Source organism: Dipteris shenzhenensis, chromosome 32 (assembly GCF_047967505.1).
Source record: "Dipteris shenzhenensis isolate YYH24624 ecotype China chromosome 32, Dip_SZ_1.0, whole genome shotgun sequence".
NCBI lineage: Eukaryota > Viridiplantae > Streptophyta > Polypodiopsida > Gleicheniales > Dipteridaceae > Dipteris > Dipteris shenzhenensis.
The window spans coordinates 34,144,771-34,168,905 of record NC_141627.1 but is presented as its reverse complement, the minus strand read 5'-3'; the positions used below and the strand labels follow the sequence as shown (position 1 = coordinate 34,168,905).

Sequence of the window (24,135 nt, the reverse complement as noted above, 5' to 3'; positions counted from 1 at the left end):
TCTCTCATGTGTGTTCCACCTACATGCTATACACAAAGCCCACAAATCCCTAGATGATTCTACATGCCACATGTCACAATATTAGGGTCGATCCTTGGTGCACCATGCAGCCCTCTCTTGGAGTACCATTAAATTTCATTTCCCCCTTGGCAATTACATAATTTGATGTCTCTAGACCCCTGACCTTTAGAACCACCTAGTCCGTGTCGATTCGCCCTCACCAAGGACGTTGACATTAATTCCTTAACCATATGCTTGAAGCGGAATGAAATATAATACAAAAATTGGTCCTCTAAAGGAAAATGTCTACTGACCCTTCTGAGGTCATGTTATCTCAACTCGACCCTAACTAGGGTCAAAACATGTGTGGTGACTAACACACAAACTCAACCTTTGACTAAGGTTAGCGGAAAAGCATAAAAATGTGTATATCTGTAATCTTTGATAGAAAGAAAGCAATACAATGCTGTTTCAAATTATTAGCAATCTAACTCATGTCTAGAAATCCTTGATTAGACAAGTAGTGACATTGAACGTGGATCTCGTAGGATGTGGGTCATCTCATTAGTACATGCTTTTGCATCTCTAGTATCTACCTTGTGCATGTTTGCATAGAGTGCATAGGCTCAAGTGTCATGGTGTTATGTGACCTCATCCTCCTGTCTTGCCTTAATCTAGAACCAGGTGAATGATTTCTAGAGCTGGCCCACCACCATCCATATTAGATGTGAGAGTGGATCTCTAAGTTTGCTATCGCTTAAATAAGGCCATCCTCTTGTAGGAGGACATGCTCTCTAGAATGCCATTTTTGATGGCATGTGACTAAAGGGGGATACCAATTTCCAATACACACCTTTTATGTCCCTAACTAGTTCTGGTAAGCTTGTATCTAATGTACTTAGCTAGGTGGGATGGGTATTATGCAAGCTAGCTAACCTTCGAGGCTAGGACAGTCGAACTAACCATAGATGAACTAAGTTTAAGGTTGAGGCTGGATTCATCTAGGATTCGTATTGATCTAGAGGGATGAGTGTAGTCTAATATCCAGTGGTTGGCGACAATCCGGGTTTAGATTAGCTTTCGGGCTGGACGAGGTAGATCCCTCAAGGAGGCTTTAGTTAGGGAAGCAGGGCTCTCTAGGATAAGCATGGCTACTTTGGGAATATTGGGCTATTTAGGACACATCATTCGTATTTAGGGTTGCATGCTTAATATAGCTGAGCCACATAAGTGGAGGGCTCATTATTCAAGGTGTCTCTCCAAAGCCTAGAATTGATGGGCTTTGGAGTTGTTTGGGTTTTGGCAATTGGTTCTTGCGGTATGGGATGCATGTATCTGATTACCAAGAGAACTATCTCCTCGGCAATGTGGAAACCTTGAACTTCGATTTAGGTCAATTGGGACTCAAAACTAGGCACATTAGGTTTGAGAATGTCGTACCTGGTCTTCCTTATGAAAAATCTTGAATAAGTTGGCCCTATCATAAGGTTATTTGACAAATCTAGAATTTAGATAAGTGGACCCAGAAACCTTATATTTTGGATCCTATATATCCATAATATGCATTAGTTATCCAAGAACTTGAACCTCTATGGAAAAGCATGTATGGAACTCAGATTTTGTGACAAGCCACTCGTGATGTCAAGCATATATAGGACTCACATTTGGTGAGGAGACACTCCTGACCTCAAGGCTGAAACTTATTAATCCCGTGTGTCATACATCTAGAATCCAAACCAAAAGGTGAACAATCAATACTTAAATACATAGTTTCCAAAAAAAGAGACCTAATGTAGTCAAATGATATCCATTGATGTATATGAATGAATATTTTGTAAGAGGGGGGTATGTGTGTCTCTCCTCTTGTCCACATTGACTAGCATCGATTGTCTTGCCTAGGCTTAAAAAAAAACAAAAAAACACACCCACATCCACACTCACCCAGCCATGGTCTTATCGTTGCCCTGGACTAGGGGGCACAAGGTCTACAGCTAACATTAACTCTCTCTCTCTCTCTCACACACACACACACACACACACACATGCACACAACCATGAGCTATGACACTAGGACCAGCCTCCAAGACTTGAACTGTGATTTGAGGATAGGAAGCCCAATTCTCAAACAACGAATCCAAAGCCTCATCATGATTTTAAAAACACAAACACATCATGCATTGTTGCCATTGTGTGCGCTTAAGGTAGTGATTTATTGATTTGGTCCTGCTTATTCAGGACGTATGCTTGTTTGGAAGGCAAGCTAACTATGAAAAAGGCAACCAATGGCAAAAATCTGGGCCTACATTCAAATCATCCATATGGTAGGTGTCATGAGCAGCATACAGCCCAATTCATCAAGATATAGCCCAAACTTATTAGTTGGTGGAGGAGATCTACCTAGCTAGGAGCCAAATAATATATTCTTGGGTGTGCCAAGGATGGCAATTGTTGACTTGGACTTGTTTTTTAATCGTGAATGTGGTAGGTGTCTTGAACAGCCTACAGCCCATTCATCATGTATTGCCCAACTCATTGATTTGTGTGGGGGATCTGCCTAGCTTGGAGCCAAATTGTTTATGCTTGGGTGTACCAAGGATTCCGATGACTTGGATCCCTGTTTGATCTAATAGGAGAGGGTGGAAAGAGGCTGAGGAGAGGTGGGGGAAAGAGCAGGGAAAGGGACAGCAGGGGGCAGGCAAAGGAGCAGCGGGGGTGGAGGGGTGGTGGATGGAGGAGAAGCGGGCAGGGGGAGATGAGGCGGATGAGGGGAGAGAGGCAGCAGGGCAGGAAGACAGGAGACATAGCAGCAGGGGGCAGTGGCAGCAGGTAGGAGAACAGGAGGGGTGGAGCAGCAGGGAGGGGGCAGCAGGAGGGGAGACTGTGACGGGGAGGAAGCTGAGCTTCTTGGGATCCAGAGTTTCCTATTGAGCCTGAATGTCCATTTCTCACTCAAAGTATTCCTTGCCAACAAGGAGTTTTGAGATGCTGTACTTGTCCTTCGTAAGGGTAAGAGCCCTGGATCAGATGGATTGACACCGTTCTTTTTCATCACCCTTTGGGATGGCATTGGTGACCTTGTCACTTCACACAATGGAGGGCTATTACTTTGTTTGGCATAGCTTACAAAATATTAGCCAAGCCTCCGATTATAGCCCTTGCTTCTAGAGTTGACTCATGATAAATAGATGAGCTTTGTGCGTGGCAGGATAATTTTGTATAATATTTTTATCTTTTGGGAGGCTTCAGCATGGGCCAAGTGCAGGGATCAGGATTTGTCTATCCTTTTTTTGGATTTGGAGAATGCCTATGAGTGCATAGATTTGGGCTTTCTAGAGGGTGATCTTGGAGGGTACTTTGCTACGTCTAGGCTACTCAGGTTCTTAGGCCAGAAATGTATCCTCACTTTACTGGGGACAGTCCATAGTAGGTTATGATCAGGGGTACCAGAGGCGACAGACTTCAGATTGCTATATCTGTATGCCAGGGATGCTTGCTTGCTCAATCGCTTTATCTTTTTGTGGCATAGGCTACAAGGCTTTCTTGGAGATCTCAGTCTGGGATTCTAGGCTTGATTGCCTATCAGACAGGATGAGGAGCTGCTTGACCGTGAACTGTTAGATGATACAACAGTCTATTTGGATGCCTTCCTCCAAACTCTTAAATCCTTCGAATGTCCTTGGATATGTTTTGGTTTCGAGTTCTAACCTATAAACTAACGCTTTATATTTTGTCCAAAGAATAAGTGGCTAGCTATTTTTCTTCAGTTACATGATTACAATTTTAATGCTTATGATTCTTAAGAAAGGTTCTAACATTCCCTTGTCAAGGAGAAGGAGAGGAAGACATAATTCAATTGGTGTGACACAAAATACAGGATAGTAGCTTAAGTGGTATTTTTTGAGTCTAGAGTCATATACTAGATTACAAACTGTTGGGGTTGCAACACCTTTTTGTTGATTGTGAAAAGAGTGAAATAAATCTCTTCAAAGCAGTGAGGATATTAATTTCAGTAATTTGAATTTCAAGGATGCAAGGTGGGTACACAAAAGCTTTCTTCAAGCAGTCCTCCAAGGAGTTCCGTTGCCTTTTAATGAAGTCTTTAGCATTCCTGGGAAGAATGCTATTGCTCACTTTCTCATGCAGTGGTGGATATCGCATCATAAAGATACAGATTGGTCCGGAAACCATCTGCCCACCATAGAGATTGATGAAGGTATCTGTGCAGCTATGGAGTTCATGTATTTTTGTCATACTTTAAGGGGATTGAAAGGTTCATCATTGCATGCACTTTGGAGTAGTCGCTCTCTTTTTTCTGGGAAAAATAATTTTAAGGAGATTCAAAGGTTCATCTTTGCATGCAATTTGGTGTAGTTGCTCTCCCTTTTTTCTGGGAAAAAGAATTTTTAGTAACGTGTACAAGGAGTCATTGCCTCTTGCCTTCTGGATGATATACATATATTTGTACTACATCTTTGTGAGCACTCTTCCACTGTTGTTATGGAACATGTAGACATGCTAAATATCTTGTTTAAACCTTTTGTTTTTGTAAAGAGTGACAATTACTCCAAAATCTTAAATCAAGTCTTTTATTGGCAGGTGTCTTTAAATATGTCCTCATTCGTGTGTATGATAATTGTGGGAATCAGAAACTGGTAAAGATCCCTATGCATAACTTTTTTCTTTTGGTAGTCCTGAGAATAACATACTTTCCTTTGCAAGATTATTCCAGTTTTGATTGGGTTTTTGAAAGCAAGGAACATATGTATCATTACTAGTTTAAGGCAGATAACATGTTGGACTTTCACATCAATTATTGTGTGACTATTGAGTTAACAAGTGATATCAATGTAGTGGTTAAGTAAATATCTCTGCACTTGGAGAAGCTAGAAGGACTGTCTTCCGTCCAAGAGACGGATGTAGCACTTGCTAGCTCTTTGTTTGACAATAAAAAAAGAGCATAAGCCGTGGTTTCGTATATTGCAAGTCTTTCAATATAAGGAGGTGAGTGTGACAATCTTGTGCTTTGGTCTCTCTGTCACTATGACCTTCCGAAAAAGGATGAGTGATATTATACAGGAGGAGCTTGAGGGCCTGACCTCGGAGGAGCTGTTGCCTGGCTGAGCCCGCTGCCTCCTTACCATCTCTTCCTCCTCCGCCTCCCTCCCCGCCCTCCTCCTCCGCCTCTCCCCTCTCCCCGTCATCTCCTCCCCCCGCCATTGCCTCCCCCTGCCATCTCTTCTGCCCCCCACCTTCTCTTCGACCTCCCCCCCGTCCTCTTCTCTGCCTCCTCCCCTCCGCTTGCTCTCCCCCCCCCATCTCTTCCACCCCCCCCGCCATCTCCTTTGCCTCCCGTCGCCCCCCCGCTCCTCTTTCCGCTGCCCCCTGTCTCCTCTTCGCCTTCCGTGCCTCCTCCTCCCCGCCTTCTCCACCTCCTCCCCCTTGCCTCTTCGCCCCCTCCTCCCTGCCATCGCCCGCTGCCCCACCGCCCCTTTCCCGCCTCCTTCCCCGCCTTTTCCCTCCTTCCCTCAGCTTGTCCTCTTCTGCTCCCCTCTTCGCCTCTTCTCTGCCTCCTCCTCAGACATCTCTCCGCCTCACCCCGCCCCTCCTCTTCACCTCCCTACCCGGGTTTTTATTTTTATCTCCCTCCAGCGGGAGCTTTTGTGCCTGTTCGGAGAAAGAAAATCTTGGTGGTGACTCTTGGTCCGGCCAGAGGGGCTCTATGGCAACACCCTCGAATCCCACAGCCATTAAGGTCCTTCTTTCTCCATCCGACAAGAAACAGGTACATCAAGTAGTTTAGTCCCTCTAGGACAAGGCGATCGTGGGCAGAATTGTGGGCCTCACACCCACAAGGAGACAGGTGCGAGAGTGGATCGAGGGGAGCTTGGCACTAGAGGTTGACCATGTTCAGGAGGTTGCCATCTATGGAGGAGGCGTCTTCCTCATCCAGCTAAGCTCCCCCAATACTGACTCGACACTTGTGGAGTAGAGCCCCATCCTCCTTGGCCCGCATTTGGTATACCTCTTCCCTTGGTACCATAGCTTTACAGTGGAGGACTTGGACACGACACACCATGTTTCCCGTTTTTCGGTTACGCTCCGCTTCCCAGGGCTCCCAAAGGAATATAGAGCCATCCTCCCCTCCATTGGTCGAGCATTTGGCACTGTGCTAGAGTCTCCATCAGATTTGGCCGCATTAGTGGTAGCAGATGACGGGGTCCTCAAGATCAGGCAAGTGGTTAAGAGCCCAGAGTTCGTCCCAGAGTTGATCCTCCTAGAGATCCTTGAAGGGGGTACACTTCGCCAGGGAGTGGAGATTTCTCGGTCACCAGGCCAGTGTCTTCGTTGTAGACAGATGGGTCACCTAGCCAGAGATCGCCCCTACAGCTACGATGGGTCACCTAGCCAAACATCGCCCCCGTGGCCAAGGTTGAGCTCCTTCCCCCCCACTCCCGCGGAGCAGGCAGAGTCAGCAGGTCAAAGCCTAGCACCCCCCAGACAGGAGCAACATGAGTCTCAGATCCCCTGGGTGACCCCTTTAGAAGGGGACTAGACCTAGGTTAAAAACAAAAAAGAAACCAAGCAAACAGGCTCGAAAGCGCTGCAGGCAGAGAGCTAGACGCAGAGAGAGAGAGAGAGAGAGAGAAAGAAAGAAAGAAAGAAATTTTATTAAAGGTCCACGGAAGGCCATACATGGCCTATGGGACACAAAATCATCCGAAAGGAAAATACATCATCAACGATGCGCCAACTAGGTGGCCTCATCGTAATACCGCTAAGATGCAAAAAATGGCTACAAAAATCCTAGATACAAAATGAAATGAAATAGAGTACCAAAATTGCCTAGATACAAAATGTAAAATATGGAATATGAGGAACATCGTCTTCCCTAAGGGGTCTGTGATCCAAAGAAATGATGGAAGTCATGGCCATCGACCATGCCTCCTGCCATGAGTGTGAAGATCTGGGCAAGTGTCAAATGGGCTGCTGGCGGTGCCAAGTCTCCATGGAGCAATCTCCTCCGAAAATCTGCCATCATCCTCCGTCGTCTAGAAATAAAGCGACGGGTACGGCCTCTGTGTAAGATCATCCTGCGGTGCTGTGCCGGATCATGTCATATGTACATCCTCGGGGTGGAACCATCGGTGCTCTCTGGCAAGATGGGCTATCTCTGTGCTCATGGTCCTGCGCCTCGTCCTGCTCCTCATGAATAACCAGGTCTCTGGCAGGGATGCGACGGTGCTCTCTGAGGAATCTCTCTCTGTATCTGGTGATCTCCCTGATGAACAACGCTAAGCAATACTGATCCTCATACTCCATAATCCGAGAGAGAGGTCCAAATCCGTGCCCAAATAAACAGTGAAATCTGCCACGGATCTCATAATATAAAGGGCATCTGCAAACAAAGTGCTCCTCAGTCTCCACCTCCCCCATAGTGCAACAAGGGCATATCCTAGTCTCTCGCCTGGGTCTATGTCCGGTAGCTGTACGACGCATCCTGCCGGCCTCAACGTCTAATCTGTGGGAAGATACCCTGAGCTGGCCCAAGGCAATCCTGAGTGAGTGCGACATATGAACGCCGATATATCCTGGGGATATGATGAAGCCATCCTCTGAAATCCTGAGAAAATGGTCACGATATGTGGCCATCTTCGTAGGAAGCTCCGTGGGATGAACCCAAGTGCGAAACGTGTATAGCTGCAACAAATCTGCCCTGATAACCTGGCTGAGCTCATGTCGAGTGAGAGGGAGGCGAGGGGCATCTATGCTGTATCGAAATGGTGGCAGCCTATCCATATCCAAGCCCAGCGAGGTGAGCCATGTGGAGAGTGTGTGGTACCAACAAAAAGTATGACCTCTCTCCGCTAACATCTGCGAGGATGTCAGTGCTAGCCACGGTAATCGTGCTCTGCCTGCTGCTGAGTCTCCGAGCGCCCTGATCCTATGCAAGTACGTAACTGACTGAAATGCTGCATCTAGCGCTAGGGGTGTAGCTCCGAACTCTGCGAACGTAATCTGATGCGGTACCGTGGGCTTCGCTCTGATCAATCTGGAGAACATGATGATCTGTAACCTCTCTACTCGTCTCCAATCTGCAACCCTGAGATCTCCTGCCCAAAAGGGGCTAGCATACATGACTGCAGGTCTCACCAGCGTATCGAAAAGTAAGGACTTCGTGTCGGGATGCTGAAAATGTGACTGTGCACACTGCCTCTCGAGAAGAGCCAAGGCGGCATACCCTCTACTGATCCTATCTCGTGCTGCATGCGTCATGGTGAAGACTGGACCTCTAAATGTGGCACCCAAATATGTATACTCCCTAACTAGCTCCACCTCCTGCCCATCAAATGTGAAAGAGAACTCGCCTCTCCTATAAACCTGGTATGACGTGTTGAAGACCATGACTTTGGTCTTCCCAAGGTTTACAGACAACCCTCTGTCCTGACAAAAGCTGTGGAGTGCATGGAGATGTGCCTGTAAACCCTGCTGGGAGGAAGAAATAAGAACCACGTCATCTGCATAGAGGAGAATCGGTATCGTGGATCCTGCCAGTAAAGAACCTGTACCACCCATCGTCTGTATGTACGTCTCTAACTCATCGATATAGAGACCAAAGAGTGTCGGAGACAAAGGACACCCCTGCTTCACCCCTATCGTACTGCGTACTTCCGCCGACAGCCCCGCCCGTGTCCTGACTCTACCTGTGACTCTCTCATACAAGGCCATGATCGCCCATTGAATCTCCCCATTGAATCCCAAGTCACGAAGTCGCTGGAAGAGTCTGAAACGCGGCACAGTGTCAAATGCCTTTCTGAAGTCCACGAAGCAACAATAGAGCCGTTGCTTACGTGACTTCGCCTCCTCAATCAAAGCCCTGAGTGTGAAGATATGATCTAGAGTCGAGTGCTCTGCACGAAATCCTGCCTGCCCTCTAGCTCTCATGCCTGTCGCCTCGGCATGGTCATTTATATGTCCTTCTAGAATGGTCGCATAAATCTTGGCCATGACATGGCCAATCATAATGGTCCTGTAGTTCGACGCCTCCAAAGGATCCCCCGACTTGTGTATGGGTACTATGGTATTTTCTAGCCAACTAGGTGGAAGACCTGTACAAATGGACTCGTTAAAAAGACGGGAGAGGACTGTAGCTAAGGCATCAATCCCATGGATTACATACTCCGCTTGCAATCCATCATGGTCCTTAGCTCTCCCAGTCTTCAAACGATGAGCTGCTGCTCGGACACTATTGGATGAGAATAAGGCAGAGGAGGTGGGTCTAGGCACATGGGATAAGTCGATCTGTGGCTGGTCTGGAATATCATATAAAGTGGAAGTATAGGCAAGCCAAACCTGCGGGTCTGTAAGAGGAGTTTGAGATTTCAAGCGAAGGAATTTCTTCCAGAATTCCTTGGAATCACAGCTGAAAAGTAAACTTCTCAGCTCCTCCTCATTCCGGGCTAGAAATTGGCACTTTTTGCGTCGCACCAAACGCTTGTAACTCTTCTTGGTCTCAATGAGGAGGGGAGACTTCTCTTGTGTCTCAAGGCGAAGCTTCCTGCGGAGTTCTTTACACTCCTCATCATACCATCCATTACAAGGCACAAGACCGACTGGTGGAGGACTGGATGTGTGGCAAGTGACGGGGAAGGACTTGTGGGCTGCTGAGATGATGGAGGTATGTACAAGGTCCCACCGATCCTGTGTGGAGGGTAGGGCATCGAGAAGGTGCGGACGGAGAAGACCACTCAGGTGCTGGCTATAAATATCATCAAACTGGTGGTCAAAATGAACCTCATAGTATGGCTGACGCTCATGATGTCTAGAAGGGGGGGCATGAGGAATCTGGGTAAGAATAAAGTGCAGACGTGCATGATCGGCTGAAGGCATAAAAGGGTCGACTGTGAGGTTATGTACAAAAGGGATTAAAGTCGGGGGACCCAAGACGTAATCAATGACGCTCGTGCCACCACCCGCGAAGGGAAAACATGTGGCTGTGGATGAATGCGGCCACTGTCGAAGTCCATTATAAATGACCATGCCGTGCGATGAGAGAAGCTCCAATAGGCGATGTCCCTGATCTGTCACCTCTACCCCTCTATCTGAAGATAAGCGTGGAAAACTCTCATCTGGGGCAGCTGGAACTAAGACTGGATCCTCAGCAAAGTCCAAAATCTCTGCCTGTCTGTCTGATGTCCTCGCGTTGAAGTCTCCTAAAAGGATGACCTCTCCGCGGCGTGAGTACTCCAATACATCGGCTGACAAATCCTCAAAAGGTGACTGTCCTGGTCCATCTGAGGCATAACGAGACTGTCTCGGGGGAAAGTAGCATACTGCAATAAACAAGTCTCTCAGGGGGGGTCTCCTGATCCGTACCCAAAGATATCTGGCCCGATGGTCTCTGCTCATGACTGTGAGTATCGATCTGAGATGCTCTCTATAAAGAACTGCCACACCGCAAGATCCTCTGACTCCTCCTGATCGTCTAGTCTGCTGTCGAAAGACAGACTCCCAGGCATACCCTGTCACCTGCGGCAAGCCTCTCTCTGGGCTCTCATGGGTCTCTGTAAAGAAGACGATGTCCTGATCAAAAAAGGCCTCTCGTAAGTTGCCAGGCTGAGCTGTGAGGGAACTATTACAGTTCCAAACTGCGAAACTCAAGCTATCTGGCAGACTACGTGTCCCATAGGCCTCGTGTCGTCAACTGTGGGCTCCAGCCGGTCTAGATCGCATAGCTCCTATCAAAAGTCTGCCCTCTCTGATCACGGCCCACTTGCCCTCACGACGGGCAACATCCCTCTGTGCAATGAGACGTCTATGCTCCTCCCACTGAAGAGCTGTAAGGTCCTCATCCATGTGAATCTGTGGATGGTCCCTCAATCTGGATCTCCTTCGTAATGCTGCGAGACGGGCCTCAGCATCTCTGAATCTGATGATAAGTGGCTGGTGCCGTGCTGGATCCCGGCCCACTCGATATGCAGCTACTATGCCATGATCCTGAACTCCGAGTGTCCCAGATATGAAATCTGTCGCCTGATCCATGGCTGATCTCGTATCTGATCGCTCAACTCCGCGGATGCGGATGTTGAGGGCCTTCTGAGCTCGCCGCTGACTCTCGGCAATAGTCTCAGAGACTGTGGTCTGCTGGGCCTGTGGGGCTCTACGCACAACGTCCACCCACTCTGAGGTCTTCTGTACCTCTGTCTGCAGTGTGGCCAACCTCTCCTCAACTGCTGCACTAGCTGGAGGAGCTACATGCAGCTGCTGGAGGCGATCATCGCATGCCACAACATGCTCCTGAATGCGTGTCTCCAGCTGCACTATGCGCTCAGCATGTGTCCGTAACTGGATATCCCGATCAATATCTCTGGTATGAAGCTGGCGAATATGGGAGTCCTGATCAGATCTATGACTCTCAACTGTCGATAGCTGATCAGTCAGTGTGTGTATTTGTGCTGTGAGAGACTGAATCGCAGCGCCCTGAAGTCTGCAAGTCTCCATGCACTGCATAACTAAATCTCTCAATCGCAGATTATCTGCCAGGACTGCTTCCGCTGTGGAGGGTGAAGGGGAGAGGGGGTACAAGGATGAGGGGGTAAGAGGGTAAGAAGGTGAGTAAAGGAGGGGTGCAGAAAATGGAGGTCCTGAAGAGAGAGATCCGGTAGAAGGAAGTAGGGAGTCAGGGACCGAAGAAGAGCCTGCACTAGGGGAGGAAGGGGCTGAAAGGGAGGGTCGGTGGGGAGAGGTGGGAAGAAGCTGGGTAGGGACTAGGGGAGGGGAAGAAGAGGAGGGAGGAGGCTGGGTAGGGAATAGGGAAGGGGAGGAAGAGGAAGGAAGAGGATGGATAGGGACTAGGGGAGGGGAGGAAGAGGAAGGAAGAGGATGGGTAGGGACTAGGAGAGGGGAGGAATAAGCAAGGGAAAGGGCTAGGGAGGAATGAACGGGAGCAAGAGGAGGAGGTGAGACTGAAGGAGGGAGAGGAGGAGGATTGAGTAGAGGAGGTGGGTAGGAAAGGGTTGGGATTGAGGCAAGGGAGGTAACCGGAAGTGATGGGGGAGATGGAAGTAAAGGAGATGGGGTCGGAGCCACAGGAGGATTGAGTAAAGTAGATGGGTAGGAAAGGGTTGGGGTGGAGGCAAGGGAGGTCGTTGGAGGTGGTGGGGAAGGAGATGTTAAGGGTAAAGAAGAACTTGCCTCTTCGGCTCTTGTATTGCTGCCTATGCTTTTATCTTTCTCTACTTTTGCTCCTTGGAGGGCCATGGTGGAGCTCCTTGTTTGTGGCATCTCCTTACTCCTGGAAGTGCTGAATTCTCTGCTCAAAACTGCCTCTAAGGGCCATGGTGGAGCTGCTAAATTCTCTGCTTTCAAAACTGTCAAAACTGCCTCCTTTTGCCCTCAAAAACTGCCCCTTTTCTGTTTTTCCTGCACTTTAAGGACACTTGCTGTAAGTCTATTCGCACCGGGGGGGGGGGGAGTTTAAGACTTTCCTTAAACCCCCTTCCCTTCCAACAGAGGCTTCCGCAGGGAGCTGAGCTGCTGGCTTGCACAGGGAGGTTGCGGGGCTGAGCAGCAGAGACTGTGGCGAGGGAGCTGTTGCGAGGCAGGAGGCGAGAGAGGAGCAGCTTGCGCAGTGAGGGTTGGCTGCCCGACAGGAGGAGCTGTTGCGACTGAGCAGGAGGGAGCTGTTGCTGCGAGAGAGGCTGAGGCGGAGGGAAAGGGGCTGAGCGGGTGAGTGGCGGGCTGAGGCTGAGCGGGTGAGGGAGAGAGGGGAGCGGGTGAGTGGCGGGCTGAGGCTGAGGGGGTGAGGGAGAGAGGGGAGCGGGTGAGTGGCGGGCTGAGGCTGAGCGGGTGAGGGAGAGAGGGGAGCGGGTGAGTGGCGGGCTGAAGCTGTTGCGAGGCAGGAGAGAGAGAGAGAGAGAGAGAGAGAGAGAGAGAGAGGGAGAGGAGGAGCAGCGAGGGGGGGCAGCGAGGGAGAGAGAGAGAGAGAGAGAGAGAGAGAGAGAGAGAGAGGGAGAGGAGGAGCAGCGAGGGGGGGCAGCGAGGGAGAGAGAGAGAGAGAGAGAGAGAGAGTATTTCGAGAGACACTTGAGGAGGAGCAACAGCAGGAGCGCATACGTGGAGAACCCCCCCCCCCCCCAAGCGATAGGGGCCACTGCTCAGCTAGGTGATCGTCCCGTGATGGACGTCCAGCACCTGCATTCACCCTTGCTGTTGCAATGGCCGAGGCTGCATGGGTTACCTCGGCAGCGGTTGAGGAGGATCACCTTGGCGAGCTTGATCAGTAGGTGGGCTTGTGGTCGCCCCTACCCCCCCCCTCCCCCCCCCCATATCCCTCTCCCTTCCACTCCACCCCTTTCCTCCTGGGTTTCCTTCCGCCCCCTCCCCCCCCCCCCTCGCCCATCCTACTATGGTCATCCTCACCAACCGTACGCTCCGTCCCCCTCCCCCTCCCCCTCAGCCCCCCCCTCCACCTCCTTAGCAGGTTCTTCAGCCTCCCCTCCTCCCCCTACCTCGGCTCCCCTGCTAGCGGGCAAGGATAAGAAAACGCTCCCTTCCACTTCCTCATTGTAGCATCTCGTCCCCTCTCTCCATTCGGGGGGGGAGCTAGAGGGAAGGGGCTCATCGTCCCAGTCAGCAACTCCCAATCTTTAGCTTGGGCATCCCTTACTGCGAGACTTTTGGAGATTGGGACCCTGGAATTATCTAGAGATTCCAGACTCTTACCCTCTATCCCTAGAGGTAACGCTTGTGATCTTGCTGCCCCAGAAAGGGGGTTCGATCAGCATAGTGGGTTCCCAGACACACCCGGTTTGGAGATTCCAGTTTGCCTCCACAGGGTTGGAGAAGTGGTCTCTAGTGGTGTTTGATGCTATGCTGGGAGATCAGATTTCACGCATGATGGATGAGTGGATGGGGCCATAGGGACTGGACCTTTGGCACGCCCATGGTGCTGAGGTGATTTTTTAGTTGTGCTTCATACGGGAGAAGCCGTTGTGTGGTTTAGCAGTACGAGTTTTTAGATTGCCGCTTGAGGCAAAGGTTGATCAAGCATACTAGTGGCCACTTCAGAAGTGTGCAGAGTTGTTCGGGGTGGAAGTCTCCTTCATGATGAAGTGGGCATGGAAGATTGGCATTGAGCCGGTGTACACCTTTGTACGCCGATGTACAGACATGGACTACTCGCCCTTCAAACCGCCGGCAAAGTCACATAAGGCAGTCTTTCTGGAACAAGCACCCACTTGTTTTCTACATTCTTGTCCTCATGAGTTGGACCATAGTGAGTTGGAACATGCACGGGATCTATGACCGTGCTCATAGTGAAGTGCAGTACCTGATCCTTCGGCTGGAGCTGTAGAGGCCAGTGGTAGGGCGGGCAATGGAGTTCCTTTTGATTCAAGAGCATATGTTCTCAGCATCAAACATTAGATGGCGAGACCACCTTCTCTCGTGGAAAGGCTCGGAGGTGTTGTCCCCTGCAGTAGGACGAAGCAAAGGGGTCTGTATCTCGGTCTCACAGACAGTGTCTCTAGAGGTTTATGATTAGGGCGAGCTTTAGGACGGGCAATTTGGATGGGAGTTAGGATGGGAGAGTTCAAGATTGGGATCCTGAACGTGTATCCCCAGCGTGTAGACAGCACCGTTCGCCTTTTTGGAGGAGGCTGACATAGTGTCTCGCGGATGTAGACTCCTGGATTGTTGGAGGAGACTGGAACAGCCTGGAGGTTTGGGAGGAGAAGCAAGGCGGTGCCTCTTTCTCTGAGATGCGAGCAGCAGAGCGGAGCACTTGGGACATAGTTACCAGCCGAAACGAAAACGGAAGAAACGGAGTTTTCGAGCCCCGCCAAAACAGAAACGGAAGAAACGGCAATATGATACAATTTATGTATAAGAATTTATTTTTTATACATAATATAATTATCAATAGAGTGCAAATCATACATAATACAAATTACAATTATCTATACTTGAAGCTTCAGCCTTCAAGCATTCATGCCTCTATGATTCTAAATTCTTGAATGATGCTTCAATAATCTGAAATCAACATGTATCATGAGTCATGACTAACAAGTTTGGCATTACAAGAATCTGAAATTCAGAAGTTTGAAGTACTTTAAACTTAGCACACAAGTTGAAACTTGAAACTTGAAAGTATCCAATGTCCAGACTCCATAGATGATCATGATTCATGATCCACAAATTTCATGATCATGACTCATGAGTCATGCAAGACTCAAAATAAAAGCACCCATGGATGATATAAAAAAAAGCAGCAGGACTACTGATCCAAGAGCAAAGGATGGAGGGATGGAGAGAGCTTAGAGAAGGTGGAGAGAGTAGCAAGGATGCACAGGAGGAGTGGAATGGGCGAGAGGCGGCGAAAGATGGAGCCAGGCGGCGAAATCACGCCTTTGGGGGTTTAGGGCAAAAACAGGTTTTACAAAACGGCATTTCCGTTTCCGTTTCGCCGTTTCTGTTTCCGGCCACGAAACGGCCGTTTCGTGCAACTATGACTTGGGAGTAGTTCATCTTCATGATCTGTGGTATAGACTCGTGGCAAGAGCAAGAGTTCAACAGGATACCTACTAGCCTCCTCTTCTCTTTCGAATAGAGGAGACATATGGATTGCTTGAGAGGCTGGACCGCTTCTACGTTGGGGATTGGGCATTGCACAGAGGCGGCTCTACCGGGATTCTGGCAGGACCACGTTGTCAAAGCAGTCTCCAACAGTACTCCACTTAGAGCAGCCCCGCCGAGGTCTTCCTTAAAAGGGGGTCCGCATTCCAGAGGACCTCCTGCAGGATGGGGAGATTCAACAAGTCATGGCAGAGATTTGGCAGCAATCAGAGACGGCACCTTACGAGGGCTTCTTGGGTGGCTGACGCGATCCAGAGGAGCTGCAAGAGTGCGAGCGGGCACTACAAAGAGACCTTGCCTCCATAGAGAGGCTCAGGAAGCAGGACCCAGGATCCCAGTGGCTTAGTGGCAAGTTTGAGAGCGCACACCTTGAGCTTAAGGACACGGAGATTCAGCGGGCTGAGTTCTCCTATCAATCCTCTTGGACCCGGTGGGTACAACAGGGGGACAGGATGACGAAACAATTCTTTCAAACCACCGGGTCCAGATTGGCAGGCACACAGTTGTAGCGTCTACGGGATTCGCAGGGCATTATGCACACTAATCCGCAGGAGATTTTAGACCTGACCACAGGTTTCTACAGCCAGCTCTTTTAGACGGAGAGGATGACTCCATCTTGTCTTGTGGCCCGTGAGTCAGTTTGGGACCACGTTCCGACGGTAGTCTCGCAAGATTTGTGCAGGACTCCGGATGAGCCTTGAGAGTGCTCTTAACGGAAGTAAGAACGGAAGAGGGAGAGAGAAATAGAGAGCCACACAAGTTTTGGTGGGTGCAGAATACCCTGATCTTCTTTTTTATTCATTTATATATGTGTTTGAGTATTGTACATAACCAGGGTAAAGGCACAGTGACCTTTAACCCCTACAACCTCCCAATTAAAGGACAATATGCCTTTAAGGGAGAACAACCAGGCAGGATACTATCCAATGTCCATCAATACATGACAATACTCAAACCGCTGACTAGGTAGACTCTTCGTCAGCATATCTGTAGGGTTATCATCCGTATGAACCTTGACAAGCTCTATGCGCTTGTCATCAAGTACCTCCTTGATGAAATGGTACCTGACCTCAATGTGTTTGGTCTTTCCAAGTACCTCCTTGATGAAATGGTATCTGACCGGATTCCGTGAAACCGGCCTCTAATCACTCAGAGGGCAGTGGAACTAAACCTTTAATCACTTCAGCACTTATTTACAGCTCACAAAGCATATATCACAACCATTAACCATTGCATGATCACCATTTGGCATTTACCCATTTGTTCACAAACAAAACCACTGAAAAAGGGATGGAGGCTAGAATGCCCCTGCTCAACAGACATAGACAAGTGCACCCGATTGGCCCCAAACACCGTGGCGCCCCTTTCGGTATTTCTTTATATTTCACAGTGAAATGATTACAAGTTGCATCTGGGAGACCTTCCCTGCAATCGAGCACGCAGCCCCAATTCACTAAGCCTTCGCAAGGCTTTCAAGCATATAACACCATCACATAAGTGCACTTAACCCGTAGGCTCAACCCAAAGGCATTCTCTTTTTCGAGTGCAATTCCATTGGCTGTCCAGATGCAATCACACTGCACCCCAGCTGCACTCTCTTTGAGTGGTTTCCAGATGGCATTCACAAAGCTTTTCAAAGCTCCAAAATAAAATCAGCAAAGTACCCAACCAAAGAATGACTCATATAGCACTGCCTGGGCACCTGTGAGCCAAGAAAGAGGCGGCACACGAGGCCAACCAATAGCTTATGGCAAAAAGAAATTGCAGTAGCAAAATCACAACTCACCAAGCCCTGAAGACTCGAACCAAGTCCTCAATCACCAAGAGGACATAGTAGCCAATGCCCAATTGCATTCTCAGCCAAAGAGGAGTGCAAAGGCATGAAGAAAGAGCATTTACAAGAGCCGACCAGCAAGAATTCCACTGAAAAATGCGAAAAGAAACACTTTTGTCGCGAAGAAGTGGGAGTTCTTGGGCTCAAAAGAAGCGTGCTTCAGAGAGGAATGCATTGAGAAGGTTTTGGAGAAGTTTCATCGCCGGAAAGTCCTCCAAAACTGAGAAAAACCAGTCAACCAGCGCGTCGGACCACTCGAAATTCAACAGAAAGCTGTAGCTTTCCAAGAGGAGAGGCCCAGGAGGCGGTAGAAGAAAAAAAGTCCAGAAAAAGCCACTTTTGCAAATTCGACCAGCAAAAGAAGTGCTCAGCTCTGCGCGTTCTACCAAACGCACGGAGGGAAAAGCATATCACTACGAAGGGGAGGCAGAGGGGAAGCCATCGGGCCAAACGGAAGTCGAAGAATCCAAACGGGTGAGGAGTTATGAAGAAAAACGGAATTCAGTTGGAGGAGGCTGAAAAACTAGTCCAAAATCTCAACAAAGGAAGAAGATGAGAGAGAAAACCACACATGTGAAGTTTAGAAGGCCCAGGAAGGTCCAGGAATGGCAAAGGAGCATGTAGAAGGCACTAGAGCCACCTGGAACTCTAGGGGGTCCTCTAGGGGGCCCATTAAAAATGCCACATCATCATTTCCCAACAACCACTCTTTTAATTCCTTGGAATGCCTTTGGGCCTAGGGATTAATTACGCTTATGTGCTAGGCACCATGCCGCGTTTAATTACACATTATTAAGCCCACGCTTGGACTTTTAAAACCAAAGTTGTCACGGTCTTGTAGTACATTAAAGTACCTAGAATTTCACGCCCCCGTGACATACCCCTCTCTTGAAACAACAAACCACAGTTTGCTGCCCCAAAACACAGGAGCGAGCATGAAATATAGCATAAAAGAGTATACAAGAAAGCCGCAGCTATAGTATACAGAGACAGTGAAAATATGGCTAGGAGAGGCATGCATCCATCCATATATACTGCTCAAAATCTATGTGATCCTCGGCGATCAATAGTCAAGATGCATCAATATCATGAAGTCTCACAGCAGAAATACTGTCAGCTCAGTATCTCGGATGAAACATACACTGTCATCAAGCGACCTCATGAAATCACAGTGAGCCCGTCTGTACTGAGGGAGTGGAGGTACTACCCCCCTCTCGAACATCAGGTAATGCTCCAGACGCTCGCTCTGCTGAACTACCTGTAGGAGCCCGGGCCGCAGTCGGCTTTAATTGGAAAGCATCAAGGTAAAGCTGCAATATCCCAGGTGAATCTGCCAGTTCACCTTCCTCCATCCATTTCGCATCAAGTGATGGGTAATTTTGAAATTTTACCAAGTAGCGACGGATAACTTTACCCTTGAGCTTTCTATCTCTGTGTGCCAGAATCTGCTCTGGGACCAGAAGTTCATCCTGTTCTTCCACTTCAGGCTGCACCTCATCAGGTACATCCTCGGGAATATCTCCATGATATTGCTTTAATAAACTCACATGAAAGGCATTATGTATCTTCCAATGCGGAGGCAACTTCAGCCTGTAAGCTACCTCGTTTATCTTTTCAGAAACCTGGAAAGGACCATAGTAACGCATGTTCAGCTTTGTGTCTTTTCAACTCTTGAAACACAATAGTGAGGTGTTTCCTGTGCTCCTGCTCATTTTTAGAGAACACAATGATGTCATCGAAGAAAGTGCCCACAAACTTTCTGTGTGCTCTAAAAATTCTGTCCATCATTCTATTGAAAGTGGCAGGTGCATTAGTCAAACCAAAAGGCATCACAAGGAACTCATATAAGCCAAATGAAGTGCGGAGGAAGGCAGTCTTGTAGACATCTTCAGGCCGTATCCTTATCTGATGGTATCCACTTTTAAGGTCAATACAACTGAACATTGAGGAACCTTCCAACCGATCCAATATATCATCAATGCGTGGAATTGGAAAACGGTTCTTAATTGTGACTTTATTCAAAGCCCTATAATCAATACACATTCTCTAACTGGCATCCTTCTTTTGCACAAGCAACACAGGGGAACAGTAAGGAGAATTACTTGGCTGTATTAATTCCTTTTCCAAGAGTTCCTTCACTTGTGACATTATCTCTTCCTGTTGTGCCTTACTGACACGATAGGGAGGTATATTAGGCGGTGAGCTTCCTGGAATTATATCAATTTGATGATCCTCGGGCCTCTTGGGAGGTAATTCTTGAGGAAGTGCATCTGAGAAACAATCCTGAAAATCTGAAATAAAAGCAGCCCTTTCTCTATCTAAAGCAGAAAGAGTAGAGCCTTCCTGAACTGGTTGGCTGTCCTCTTTGACAAAAATCAAGTACGCTGAAATATGACGCTTTATTACATTGGAAATACAAGAAGCTGAAACTATAGGGATGGACTCCCCTTTCAACTTTACATCAAGTACATGATTTTTGCCTCTATGAGTTAAAGAAATCTTCTTGTTTCTCATCTGCACATCAGCCCCCACCCTGTACATCCAAGGCATCCCAAGCAAAGCATCCAAGTCCTCTACATCCTGATATCCCTGGATATGCATCCTCAACTTGCCAATGATAGGAGTGACAGGTGTGTTGAGTTCAGGGTTGGCCATATCACACATGCCGGATGGCCCCATTTCCTCAGGCTCAATGCCAAGCCTTCCTGCCATATCAGGAGTTATGAAATTTGCCTTTGCCCCAGAATCAAAGAAAAACAAACAATTTTGATTTCTGATTTTTACCCATGCTCTGCACATCTCTGTCTTTTTCATTTCCTCTTCATCATGTGCATGTGGCAAACTCCCTATCACATCTGGAAGAAGTCCTGCAGAAGGTTTAGGCTTTTTGCCCTTCCGATCAGCCTGTTTATCACCATTCTTATCATCATCTGACCTGTCTCTTTTCTTGAATGGGCAATCATAAGAGCGGTGTCCCTCTCCTTTGCATATAAAACATTTGTTTTGCTCCATGAGTGACTTTTTCTCTTCATCAGATAACTTGGTACGGGGCTGTTTATTAGGCTGTCCACGCCTTTGACCAGCTTTGAATTGGGCTTTTCCTCCCTTTTGAAACGGTCGTTTGCCATAATTTTTATTTTCAGATTTGATGTCTTTATCTTGGTGTTTGGCAGCCCGTTTGTTGTCTTCTTTCTTGCTGTCCATAAAGCCCAAATCCTTCTCCTGCATCCATGCATATGCTGTCCTTGCATTCTCAATTAATTGAGTCATAGAACCCACCTTGGTTTTGATGCAATAATCACGTAGCTCACTAGGCAATCCACAACAGTACCTCTCTATTTGCTCTTTCAAAGAAACATGCCTGTAAGAGCTCAATGGCAGCAAAACATCCCAAAACCTCTGGGTGTAATCATCAAGATTCTTGCAAAGTTTGTATGACAAGTCATGCCAGTGTGAAAGTACTTCAACTTCAAAAGTTGGAGTAAGCCAAGTAGAAGAGAACACTTGCTTAAATTCCAGCCAAGTAGTAGGTGCATCTCCATGAAGCATAAGGTTGGTGTACCACTTAAGTGCATTGCCTTTCAAAAATGTGGCAACCTTCCTCATCTTGGATGCTTCTGTAAACAAACCCCCAAGAAATGCAGCATCAAACTGTTGAAGGAATGTGAGGGCTTTGTACCTGTCCTGTACTCCATTATATGTATCAAACTTGACATGAGAACCACCATCTTTAAATTCTTTATATACATTTGATATTGGCTGTCCCAAAGATGGCTGAACATTAGGCATGGGAGCATATGCTGTGGCTTGCATGCCTGGCTGCATTCCCACATTGTCATACATGGCTTGTTTTCTATGCCCAATTGGCGGTGAAATCAACATAGCATCAAAGATTGAATCTGTACCAAAATATTCAGGTTGCTGCCTCAAATATGGCTGAGGTGGTTGAGCCACATTTATGGACTGCACATTATTATTTTGAGGAGTAGAAATACCCAAACCAAGGCCTTGTGCTGGCTGCTCATACTGTTGCACTGGATGTACTTTTTGTACCTCTTTCTCAAGTGCTCTCTCTTGGAAGTCACTTTCTGAGTCATTTTTTATGGCTGTCCCTCATGGGAAACTGATGCATGAGTGTGCGGTCCGCCATGAGAAGCTGATGCATGTGTGTACTCACTCTTTCCCTGCTTGTGCTTTCTTGATTTCTTCTTCTTCTTGGCATTTGTTTGCACAATCTGAGCCGAATTTTGAGCCAGCTGAGTCAAAGCAGTCACTGCACTTGCAAGCTGTGCATTCAACATAGTAGCATCATCTGACTCACTGCTGCTAGAACTAGTATCACCGTTGAGCTCAGTTGTAGCTTCATGTGTGGCCTGCTCAAAAGGCATTTGTTGTGCTCCCTGCAGCTGTACACTAGCTGGATCATTAAGGCTTTCCTGCCTTCTCCTTTGAGGAGTTGTGGAGCTCTCTTGCTCATGGGTACTCACCATGTTTATGGTTGTAATATTCAGCTGTCAAAAAGTGCAGCAAAGATATCCTTCCACCAAACTACCGAGGCCCACCTCTTGAGAAAGAGTGTGTGGTATCCCGGCAATGGAACCAATGAAACCGGCCTCTAATCACTCAGAGGGCAGTGGAACTAAACCTTTAATCACTTCAGCACTTATTTACAGCTCACAAAGCATATATCACAACCATTAACCATTGCATGATCACCATTTGGCATTTACCCATTTGTTCACAAACAAAACCACTGAAAAAGGGATGGAGGCTAGAATGCCCCTGCTCAACAGACATAGACAAGTGCACCCGATTGGCCCCAAACACCGTGGCGCCCCTTTCGGTATTTCTTTATATTTCACAGTGAAATGATTACAAGTTGCATCTGGGAGACCTTCCCTGTAATCGAGCACGCAGCCCCAATTCACTAAGCCTTCGCAAGGCTTTCAAGCATATAACACCATCACATGAGTGCACTTAACCCGTAGGCTCAACCCAAAGGCATTCTCTTTTCCGAGTGCAATTCCATTGGCTGTCCAGATGCAATCACACTGCACCCCAGCTGCACTCTCTTTGAGTGGTTTCCAGATGGCATTCACAAAGCTTTTCAAAGCTCCAAAATAAAATCAGCAAAGTACCCAACCAAAGAATGACTCATATAGCACTGCCTGGGCACCTGTGAGCCAAGAAAGAGGCGGCACACGAGGCCAACCAATAGCTTATGGCAAAAAGAAATTGCAGTAGCAAAATCACAACTCACCAAGCCCTGAAGACTCGAACCAAGTCCTCAATCACCAAGAGGACATAGTAGCCAATGCCCAATTGCATTCTCAGCCAAAGAGGAGTGCAAAGGCATGAAGAAAGAGCATTTACAAGAGCCGACCAGCAAGAATTCCACTGAAAAATGCGAAAAGAAACACTTCTGTCGCGAAGAAGTGGGAGTTCTTGGGCTCAAAAGAAGCGTGCTTCAGAGAGGAATGCATTGAGAAGGTTTTGGAGAAGTTTCATCGCCGGAAAGTCCTCCAAAACTGAGAAAAACCAGTCAACCAGCGCGTCGGACCACTCGAAATTCAACAGAAAGCTGTAGCTTTCCAAGAGGAGAGGCCCAGGAGGCGGTAGAAGAAAAAAAGTCCAGAAAAAGCCACTTTTGCAAATTCGACCAGCAAAAGAAGTGCTCAGCTCTGCGCGTTCTACCAAACGCACAGAGGGAAAAGCATATCACTACGAAGGGGAGGCAGAGGGGAAGCCATCGGGCCAAACGGAAGTCGAGGAATCCAAACGGGTGAGGAGTTATGAAGAAAAACGGAATTCAGCTGGAGGAGGCTGAAAAACCAGTCCAAAATCTCAACAAAGGAAGAAGATGAGAGAGAAAACCACACATGTGAAGTTTAGAAGGCCCAGGAAGGTCCAGGAATGGCAAAGGAGCATGTAGAAGGCACTAGAGCCACCTGGAACTCTAGGGGGGCCACTGAAGGTACATGGCCCTCTAGGGGGCCCATTAAAAATGCCACATCATCATTTCCCAACAACCACTCTTTTAATTCCTTGGAATGCCTTTGGGCCTAGGGATTAATTACGCTTATGTGCTAGGCACCATGCCGCGTTTAATTACACATTATTAAGCCCACGCTTGGACTTTTAAAACCAAAGTTGTCACGGTCTTGTAGTACATTAAAGTACCTAGAATTTCACGCCCCCGTGACATTCCGTGCTAGCTGAATAGCACTCATGGAATCACTATGCAATGTCGGTACACCTGTATGAATCCCCAAATCTCCCACTAGCCGATCAAGCCATATAGCCTCCTTGCAACCCTCTGTGGTTGCAACATACTTAGCCTCTATGGTAGACAAAGCAACACACTTCTGTGCACGAGACATCCACGACACTGCACCACCTGTGAAGGTGAACACATAACCAGAAGTGGATCTCCTACTATCCACATGCCCTGCATAGTCTGAATCTGTGTACCCAAGTACATGCATGTCTCCTCTACCAAAGCAGATGCACATCTCCTTGGTACCCTTCATGTACCTCATGATGCACTTAACTGCCTCCCAATGCCTCTTTCCTAGATTAGCCATATACCGGCTAACAACTCCCACTGCAAATGCAATGTCTGGTCTAGTAGCTATCATAGCATACATAAGTCTTCCAACCGCTGATGC

At 47.9% G+C, this 24,135-nt stretch overlaps 1 protein-coding gene across 8 annotated transcripts in view; it reads left to right on the top strand.

The window, feature by feature from the left end:
- The window catches only part of LOC147880642 (uncharacterized), a 168,310-nt gene that overhangs the window by 108,327 nt on the left and 35,848 nt on the right, over nucleotides 1-24,135 (top strand). For all 8 annotated transcript variants that reach the window (XM_087371008.1, XM_087371007.1, XM_087371004.1 and 5 more), the window contains exons 10-11: nucleotides 4,027-4,213; nucleotides 4,597-4,652. In XM_087371008.1, coding sequence (XP_087227134.1) covers nucleotides 4,027-4,213; nucleotides 4,597-4,652 — 243 coding nt within the window. The remainder of the gene's footprint in view (nucleotides 1-4,026; nucleotides 4,214-4,596; nucleotides 4,653-24,135) is intronic.